This window comes from Rhagoletis pomonella, unplaced genomic scaffold, assembly GCF_013731165.1.
Source record: "Rhagoletis pomonella isolate Grant_MI unplaced genomic scaffold, Rhpom_1.0 Rhpom_scaffold_02966, whole genome shotgun sequence".
In the NCBI taxonomy this organism is placed as follows: Eukaryota; Metazoa; Arthropoda; class Insecta; order Diptera; family Tephritidae; genus Rhagoletis; species Rhagoletis pomonella.
The window spans coordinates 1-10,246 of record NW_023461519.1 but is presented as its reverse complement, the minus strand read 5'-3'; the positions used below and the strand labels follow the sequence as shown (position 1 = coordinate 10,246).

The 10,246-nt window shown below is 45.3% G+C and overlaps 1 protein-coding gene across 1 annotated transcript; it reads left to right on the top strand.

Annotated features, from left to right (window-relative positions):
• Positions 1-8,355: 8,355 nt before the first annotated feature.
• On the top strand, positions 8,356-10,222 carry LOC118753862. Its single transcript, XM_036488735.1, has 2 exons — positions 8,356-8,466; positions 8,598-10,222. Exon 2 carries the CDS (start codon positions 8,633-8,635, stop codon positions 9,662-9,664), a length of 1,032 nt encoding a protein of 343 aa, XP_036344628.1. The 5' UTR covers positions 8,356-8,466; positions 8,598-8,632; the 3' UTR covers positions 9,665-10,222.
• The last annotated feature ends 24 nt before the right edge of the window (positions 10,223-10,246 follow it).

Sequence of the window (10,246 nt, the reverse complement as noted above, 5' to 3'; positions counted from 1 at the left end):
TCAAAAACAGCATTATAGGAGCCAAATAATAAACCACCAACAAAACTGTTTTTTTTTTTTATTATAAGGCGTTTTGTTTTCTTTTGCGAACGGTATTTCTTTGATACACTAATTATACCTACGCCATACAAAAATATTTGTCCCCGCTCAGATTATTCGATAAGCAAAATGAAAAAAAAAAATTTAAGAAAGAAAAAATGAAAATAAGCGTAACTGTTTGTCACTTCGATTATTATTATTATTTTTTTAATGAAAGCGGATAAAATTGAATTTTTTGAATTTTTGTGTGCTTGTATTATTTTTTTTTTAGTGTAACGTGCAGAAAAAGTAGCAATTTAATAAATTTTGCATAATAGTAACGAGTTGAAAACAATTGTAGATTTCACCTGAAATGAAAAAAAATTAAAAAAAAAAGTTTGAAATGTTTAAAAATTTTACCAAAATAAAATAAAATTTTTTTTTGAGTTTCTAGAAAAATGTTGGGGAAAATTAAATTTTAGTACAATAAAGAGCAATTTGCAGTGGTTAAGAGGCCGCGCTCATTTTTAATAATTTTTTCACTAACATTTCGAGCACATTTGCATGCTAAATGGGAAATAAAAGCGTTTGTTATATTGTTAAAAATCAACGCGAACTATTAGCCACTTGCAACTTGCACATTATTAGACCAAATTTAATGATCTATAAAACTGCATACCTAAAATTTGAATAAAAACCAAAAAAAAATAATAATTTTGGTGAAAAGCTTTTTATAACATGTCAATCTTTTTCGTTTTGGGAAAACCCTACAATTGCTTTCGTCAAGTTTTTATTATTTAACATTTATTAACTGGAACAGGAGAATCGATTTTCTTAAAAATCACTACTTTTCCTGCACTTTGCACCGAAAAAATTAATACAAACAAACAAAAGTTAAAAAAATAGTCTCTTGCTTTCATTAAGAAAAAGTAATAATTAATCAAACTGAGTGGAAAATTAAGGCTCCGGTTAATTATGAACGCAATATACCAATTTTAAACTACTGTGCAGTGTAGTTCAGCGAATTAAAATACAGCGACTGCGTTGGCTGCGTTGGGTATTCGGTGCAATACCCGCTGGTAGTAGCAGAAAAAGGGAGCGTTGGAAAGATTACAGGATAGGGAGATATGTTTCTCAAGCTGGTAAATGTGTCTTCGTCGTTTCACGTTTTTTTTTTTTGCTTTGGTGTTTGAATCCAACGAAACGATAGCTACTTATTACAATCAAACTTTCACGAGAGAGAAATTATTAGTGGCGGGCAACTATTCCCTACATTTTGCAAAGCATACAGAGCGGTCGAAATCTTACAGCTAAAGCTGTCACAAAAGGCTTCTTTCTTTCTCTATGAAGGTATAACTGTGCCTTAGACGGTCCCAAGCCCGGTTTGCGAAAACAGGAGGGAAGACAGGGGGCTTTGGTATTTCCAGGGTACGGGCTTGACAACCCCGTCAACCCCAGTTAAAGGCTACCAGTCCTGAGTCGGTGGAGGTTCAACTGGAAGAAGTCTACGGCTTTCGAGAGTCATACCAAAGACTTTAAAAATGGTGCCACGGGGAACAGATGCCCCCGGAGTGTTTTCGTCGGCGAGACGAGCAAAACTGGTGACACAAACAAGGCTTGCAAGGCAGGCAAGGCAAACACTGGCATGGCTTACACGACTAGAAAATGGAGAAAATGGTGAAAATGGAGATAATGGAGAAAACAGTTGTAATTGGAGCAAAAGTGTGGTGGAAACCGCTGGAAATGGTGAAAAAGTTGTGCGCAAGTTGAGCAATTCGATCCGTTGCGAAAGCTGAGCCGTGTCACCGCTCCTGGATGTGGAGGGTGCCCACGAGCGAGGCGATTAGACTTGTGAGACGAGCAAGACGGAGTATGAATGTGGAGTGAAGTAGTCGTGTAAGTCGTTCTAGTGTGAGCTGAGTCAGTTAAGTGGGTCAGGGTGAGTTGAGCCAGTCCAGCAAATCTCGCCGGCGAGCATTACTCCGGTCTGTTCATGGGTACGGCCCCTTTGGGGAGTATCGTGGTGGCTGTGGTTTAATACCTAAATGCGGGTAGAACCAGCAATGGTTCAATGTGGAGTTGCATTGCAACCGGATGTCGTGATCCACAGATCGTCAGAGGTTTAGGTAGGCCTCGGCCCTACCAAGGTGGTAAGTGTGTCCACCACATACTGCCAATTGGTACTGAAGTGCTTGCAGTTGTGCCAAATGCGGGCACCGTGGTTAAAGCCGTTGGTAGGAAATCACGTAAAGCCTACATGAAATCTATGAAGGTATTTCCTTTTTCCAAAAAAGGAAAGAAGAAAGGTTGAAACAAAACAACTTTCTAGGAACAAGCAAATCCACTTTCACTTTGAGGAAGTGCTGGTAGCAGGGATGAAAAAGTAGGTGCAATTGTACCTTTTTCCGACGTTTGATGACTTAAAGGTACATCAGGTACAATCGCTAGATTTTAGGTACAATCATATTTCGATAAGATTCATTTTAAGTTTTTTTGTTTCTTTTTCCTTTATCCTGCTAAAATATTTACTTATTGGCATGTGAGAAGCTTCGCTTTCATTTTGAAGAATAAGCAATTCCAAAGAAAAGTGGTCAAAAGGAAGAAATTAGAAAAATCATATTATGTATTCTCTTGAATATTTTGCTTTGCATTTAAAACGGCCACTACGAAAAATTAACACTTTACTTAGCTATCCTCAAGTTCGAAATTCTTGTTATATTTTTTATATTCGAAATTTGAAATATTTAATTCGACAAAACGTCATTGCACCGTAGATCACACCCTAAACTTTCCACCTTTGCAATTATTCGAATGCATTTTTTATCTATTGAAACCATAAAAGCTAAAGTTCCCCGGATATGACATTTTAACTCTTCTATTAATTTTATTCGCCCATACAGTCTCGTGTCTAGGATTTCTTCAATTTCATTTCTGGAAATATGTTTAAAATGCTCTCGAAGTAACCTACGGCAATTCCGATCATTTCCTCTCGACTTGCTGCACTATTAAAGGGAATCGGATAAATTAGCCGACTTTTCCTGTTTTTTATAAAAAGCTGGATTAAAAAGGAAAAAACAAGTTTTATGCTTTTTCGCCAATATTTTTCAGTAGTCAAGATTAGACAAAAACAAAGCTTCTCCGATTCCCATTAGACTATAGTATATAGATATAAGCTCAGTTTAAAAAACAAACCTAATCAAGTTTAAAGTGCATTCATCATTTGTATTTATATTTTAAATTATCTTAATAAAAAAAACTACAAATGAATGAAAAGTAACTTTTTATGTACAATCTGTCTCATTTAGGTGCATTTATTTTATGGTATTAGGTACAATCTGAAATTTCCATTTTTCATCCCTGGCTGGTAGATATATAAAAGTCATAAGATGGTCGGACCTACATTTCGATATTACCATATGTAGCTACATATATAGTATGTATGTATATTGATGTCTACATGAGCTCTAGTGGATCGCACGGGCCTATGAACTACAGGCTACAACTGCGCTCGTATGAATTTGATTGACAGTACAGGTTCAAAGGCATTTGAGATTACTTACTTACAATGTATTACTTACATATGTATGTATAGGTAACTGGTGGGTGAAGAGGATCACCGCTTTTATGCAATCGAACAGCAATCGCTACCACTTGAAATCAATGCATACATGTGTGTGTAGGTATGAAAGTGTATTGAACGAAAAAAGTCAAAATAGTTACTAAAGTTTCATAGAAAAATATAGTGCATAGTTTCACACATGAATGTGACTTGCATTTTTCCCCGGTGATAACCTTGTGAAATGCAAATTCAGGAAACCTTAATCAATAAAATCTTTATAGACTTAGGTGCATTTCTTTCTAGACGTGGATGATTACTGCATTGAAAAAATGCTTCATGTAATGTTAAAACGAAATATACATATGTCCCCTATGAGCCACGCCTCCTAGTACAAATTCATTTATATATGTACATATATATATATATATTTATATATGCACTAGAGTGGACCAAAATTGCACGTGAAAAAGTAAAGTCGAAATTTTAATGGCGGCACCCCCTAGGATTGTTCTATACAAAAAAAAAAATATACCACTATTTTTTTTTTATTTTAAAATAAATAGGAATTTAAGGAGTGCTCAAAGCGCTTAAAGTTTTTCATGTATTTTATATGGGCAAAAACAACTTTTCGTAGAAATGGTGTAGAATGTAGAATATTTTTAGATCGGAAAACTCGGCCGACTGCCCAGTCCAGTGTGCGTTCGAGTGGTGGACTGCTTAGTCCGACTGAGCAGGCTAGTGTGCGGAGGCCCGATTAACTCGTACTTAATCCGGATCAACTGCAGTTAATTCCCGAATTGATCCGGATCAACGCTGCCGTCTGTTTATGCTTTAACGCTTCACTGCCCCTCGCTAGGGCAGGCACCTTGTCGTTGGTGCGGGGGCTTAGTTGAACCACCAACCGGGACGCATCAGGGAGTGTTAGCACGCTCGTATCAGCACCCCCCCGGGTATGGTACGAGTGCACTGCACTGCTCTGGTGCGACCCGCTGATGGACAGCGACCAAGAACTGCCACACCCCCCTTATCCTGGGTGTAATGCGACACCGTGCCCATTGGAGGGTTTGCAGCCAGAGGGGTCAACAATCCGGCTGTATTATAACGGCGCCTTCCTGACACCGGGCCGCCTCAGGGAGTAACGATCTGAGATCCCCGGAACTATATTTAGATCACTGAGCTCGCCTTGACGAGCAGGTGGTCGTAAGAACAAGATGAAGAACCACAAAAAAAATAAAAATAAAAATACAAAATCGACACGATGGCTAGACAGCTTGAAGGACCTCTCGCCTGAAGAGGCGGCATTATTTGCCGAGCACGCCCGCGACGACGACGGCCCCTCGTGCAGCGAGAGCAGGTCAAACCGTAAGAGAGGCGGAAAAGCGCCCACCGGCGAACAAAGACCCGGGAACAAAGACCCCAAAGAAGTAGCGAAGATGAGAGAGACACGAGCCGGCAACACCCAGAAAGGACTTGCGCCTATGAGACAGCCACAGACTGGAGAGTGGCCGAGGCTAACACAACTCGCCCCTCCGAACAGCAGCCGAGCACATATGCTGACCACAAACGGCATGGGTCCGCCGAGAGAGGCGAAAAAACATGGCTGGAGGGAAGAAAACCCTCCTCAGCACGCGAAAACACTCGCAGGCGCCGAAGAAATGAGTCCGGTAGCAGCTCAGATGCAAGCCACACTACTGAATCCCAGCGAAAATGGCCTTCCCACCACCGGGAATCAGTCCGTGGAAGACACGGGATCGTACTAAATGAGCCAGCGAGCAGGAGGCTGGAGGCTGGAGGGCAGGCAAACCTCGTCTGCAGATGCTGAACGGCGACAAGAGCCCGAACACAGAGGAATGGGGGACAGAGCGACCTCGACTCCACACAACCCGCAGCAAGGAGAATACCAACACTCGAGACTTGAGGGCAGTATGACCTTGTCTCATGTTGATCACAAGCGAAGGGAAGATACGAGCAAGAGGCTGGAGGGCCAACACCCGAGACTTGAGGGCAGGATGACCTCGTCTTACTATGACCAAACGCGAAGGGAATACACGAGCAGGAGGCTAGAGGGCAGAATGACCTCGCCCCCGGGCTCCCACTATCACTCTGACCCAGCGATGAAGTCATCGCATCCGGAGAGACACGACCGCAGATACCCGAATGCTGGCTCGGACAGCAGCTCAGATGGGAAATGGACCATCGCGACGAATCGCAAGAGTCACCACAAGAGTCCTCACAACGTGCCCGAGGGTAACACAGCCTTGCCACACAACACCCAGGGGCAGGGAGTCTCGTGTAACAGGCCTGAGGGGAATTGGACCTCGTCTGGGCGACAGCACCGACCACAACATACGGTCCACAGCAGGGCCGAGGGTAGAGAAGCCACGCCCCCCCCCCCCCATGCAAAAGACCAACGGAATGCGAAGAGCAGGACCGATACAAACAGGTTCGAGGGCCGTATGACCTCACCTCAACGCGCGTACCACCGCATGGACGGCAGAGCTGGGCTCGAGGGCCGAAAAACCTCGCCTTCTCGCAGCAAGCCAGGTCCTAAAGAGGAGGGAAGGCTCGAGGGCCGGAAAACCCCCTGGCCCCTGGAGATGAGCGAAGAGGCCCCAGACGTAGGCGCGGACCAATAGCGGAGCACGAGACGACCCGCGGCGAAGAGGCCTCAGCGGTGCTGGAATAGCGCGGTACCTACGGTGCCTAGAAAGAGGCCTAAGCCCTGACACGGCACGCAACGAGGCTGTGAAGACAGACGGGAAAAAGGTTCCTGTTGGCAAGCGCACCACCAGCCAGCGCGCACCGGTAAATCAGCAGCCAGCAAAGCGGTCAAGAGATCACCCGCCAAGTTCGCCCACTAAAAATAAGGGTCAGGCAGCAAGCAGCCAGGGACACGAGCAGGAAAAAGGCAAACAAATCCAGAGCTACGCTGACGCAATGAGGGCAACCCGAATAGCGGTGTTACCGCAGGAGTACCCCGCCATGTCTCCCACCCCGGAGCAACTGACAACTCTGCAGGACACCATAATGTATGAGGTTCTGAGGGGGTGGACTCAACCACTTGCCTTCACGGGAGTCTACTTCAGACCTGGCATGCTATTGGTGGACTGCAGAGACGAAGGAATTGCCGAATGGCTGCGACGCACGGTACCCACGCTTACGGGCTGGGGAGGACCAGAATTGCACACGAGGAGCGGAGATGACATTCCACCGACGCACAATGTCACAATTTCCTCCCGTGGAGTATAGATAGAGGCCAGGAATATGCACTGGGCCTCCTTCGAGCCCAAAACGAAAGCCTCAACACATCCCTCTGGAGGGTAATGGAGGCAAAGGTAGAGCTACTTAAGGCTTAATGTGGCTGTTGACGAAGAGTCATTCAGCAGCATGGGAAGGCAGAACTTCAGGTATGGCAACGTCCTAGTGAAGCCATGGGAGCAACGAGCTCCTGGAGACGCACAGGCGGCACCAACAGGTGAGGAAACAGCTGAAGAAGAAAGGGCTGGAGACGAGTACCGCGTAGAAGGGCCTACGACCTCCGCGGCTGCTGCTGCGTCGATTAGAGCAATAATTGCAACAGATACCGTTGTCGGTGAACACCGCGTAGAAGGGCCTACGACCTCCGCGGTTGTTTCTGAGACAACAGACGGACAATAACAACAGAGGTACCCTCCACCAGAGAGCTGGAGGAGCTAGCAGAGGTCAGGTGAGGGGCCTGACGGAGAGATCGACTAAGGTAATCTGGGATCTATCATGCGATAACCCAAGAGCTTGTGTAATGATAAAAAGGGAAATTAACTACTTCTGCATTTCAGAGTTTATGACTAGAGACCTGGTGGCAATCCAAATAATGACGAATCTGTGCGGGAAATTAAGGGCGATAATAGTCGCATCGGCCTACTTTTCAGGAGATTCTGCCATACCACCTGAGGAGATCAAGACACTGGTAGAATATAGCCAAAAGAGGTGCCTCCCATTGGTCATTGGGTGCGATGCCAACGCGCACAGTGTGCAGTGGGGCAGCACTGACACCAACAGAAGAGGTGAGAGATTACTAGAGTTTATACTAAGTAAAGACCTTAGCATCTTCAATGTGGGTAGCAAGCCTACGTTTGTAACTAGGGTAAGAGAGGAGGTTCTAGACATTACTCTCGGGAATAGCTGGGCTGACGATTTGATCTCGGGATGGAGAGTCTCTTCGGAGCCCTCGATGTCGGATCACAGAATCATACAGTTCTCCCTGGAGGCTTCTATGGACAGAGGTACGCCCAGTAGGAATCCTAGGAAGACTGACTGGGTTAGCTATCATAACTTTTTACAAACCAGTCTAAGCACCATAAAGTTAGAGAACAGGGAGAAGCGATGGGCGGAATTGGAGGCAAAGGTTGGCAGCTTAAACGAGGCAATAAGCAATGCTTATGTATCGAGCTGCCGTCTAGCAGAGCCAAAGGGTCAAAAAAGTAACCCTTGGTGGAACTCCAAACTCTCAGGTCGCCGGAAAGAGGTCAGGAAACTCTTTAACCGGGCAAAACGGACTGGGACTATTTATACCCAAAATTGGCAAAAGAGACTACTCAGAGGCGAAATCCTTTCGTCCGATCAGCCTAACATCGTTTGCTCTAAAGGCGATGGAGAAAATTCTAGACAATCATATCAGAACCACCACCCTAGAGTCATTACCGTTACACCATGGGCAACATGCCTATCGGGCTGGTAGATCAACGGACACTGCGCTGTTCCAGTTGTCAACTACCATACGGAATGCAATTGAGGGGGGGTGAGGTCGCGCTCTGCGCATTTTTAGACATTGAAGGAGCCTTCGACAACACCTCACATGAGGCAGTAGATCGAGCTCTAGAGAAAAGAGACGTAGCCGTCCCGATTCGAAGGTGGATCGGAACAATGCTAAGGACCAGATTAGCTGAGACGATAGTAGGAAACAAAATCTTACAGCTGAGAACAGTTAAAGGATGCCCTCAGGTGGGAGTATTGTCCCCCCTCCTGTGGAGCATATTAGTAGATGAATTACTCGAGTTACTATCCAATAATGGCATAATGTGCCAAGGATACGCGGATGATATAGTAATCATAGCGAGGGGCAAAATTGAGAGCGCCCTCTGTGATATAGTACAAAGAGCACTTACCCTAACGAAAAGGTGGTGCGGCACAGTGGGCCTCAACATCAAAACCGCCATCATTCCGATTACCAAGAGAGGGAAGCTCCCAGCCATGCACCCCATAACACTAGGAGGTATAGAGCTAGAAATGTGCAATGAGGTAAAATATCTGGGGGTCAGGCCAATAGCTACATATGGAGCGGTGGCGTGGTCCCAGAGGATCACTTTTAACACAGTGAGAGCATCGCTCTCCAAAGTCCAGCGGCGGGCGTGTACATGCATAACGGGTGCCATGCGAACCTGCCTCACCGCTGCCCTGGAGGTCATTTTGGACCTGACGCCACTGTACATAGTTATAGAACAGATTGCCAAAAAAGCCCTCCTCAACTTTATGAAGGAGGGCACTGGCAGGGGGAAAGTGATCTCGAGCAGATTGGGATATGAAATTAGATCTAAGATCCCCATCTCCCAGCTCAACAGGGATGACATGAGTACAACGAAGATCTTTGAAAAGAAATTCAGGATCGAACTAGGCAACAAAGCGACCTGGAATGAGACAAACTTAGAAAACACCTTCAAGGCTCACACCCAAAGGTGGTTCACCGATGGCTCAAAAACCGACGAAGGGATAGGAGCAGGAATATTTGGCCCAAGGGCCAAGATCTCCATCCCCCTGGGTAATTACCCCAGTATTTTTCAAGCGGAGGTTTACGCCATAAGTGCTTGCGCGGAAATAATTCTGCAGAGACAAGCAAGACTGCAACATATAGTTATCTGCAGCGACAGTCAGGCTGCATTAAAGGCCATATCCTCATGTGAGATTAAATCACGAGTGGTATGGGAATGTGTAGCGAGATTAAACATCCTGGGGGAAAATAAGGCACTACAACTGGTGTGGGTCCCGGGCCACAAAGGCATACAGGGAAACGAGGAGGCTGATAGACTAGCAAGAGAGGCCGCAGCCACTTGACCCATAGGCCCTGAACCCTTCCTTGCATTGGGGTCTCAGGCTATCAAGGGGGAGTTAAGAGCAGAAGAGCGAAGTCTAAGAAAAGCTCTTTGGGAGAACACGCCTGGGCTAAGACAGGCGAAAGAACTTCTGGGAGGATATAACCTCAAAAGATCTAGGGAACTAATAACCCTTCCGAAGACTAACCTGAGATTCTTAACAGGAATGCTAACTGCGAAACAGTGCAGGCGATTTGTGTCGGTACTGCGATGTGACACCAGAAACCCCACGGTATCTCCTATTGGAATGCGATGCGGTTGCGAGAAGAAGGCTAACACACCTGGGAAAGATGTGGCCAGAGGCTACGCATATACACTCTCTACCTCCCTCAAAACTTCATCAGGGCATTGGGATTGGACGAACGTATTATTTTGAGTTGTGTCTCTTTTGAAGACGGGGTGCGATATGCTGTTACAACAACCACAACCGCATTTCACAGAGTGAACGATAAGAAACGTTTGTCATTGTTCTTCATTTTTCGCAATCATCATATAACATAATTTTTAAGTGAATTGTCATCGTAGCTTTCAATAAATGACGTCG

Excerpts from the sequence above, each read along its gene's own strand:
- LOC118753862 (XM_036488735.1), top strand. The coding sequence starts at position 8,633 with ATGTGCCAAGGATACGCGGATGATATAGTAATCATAGCGAGGGGCAAA.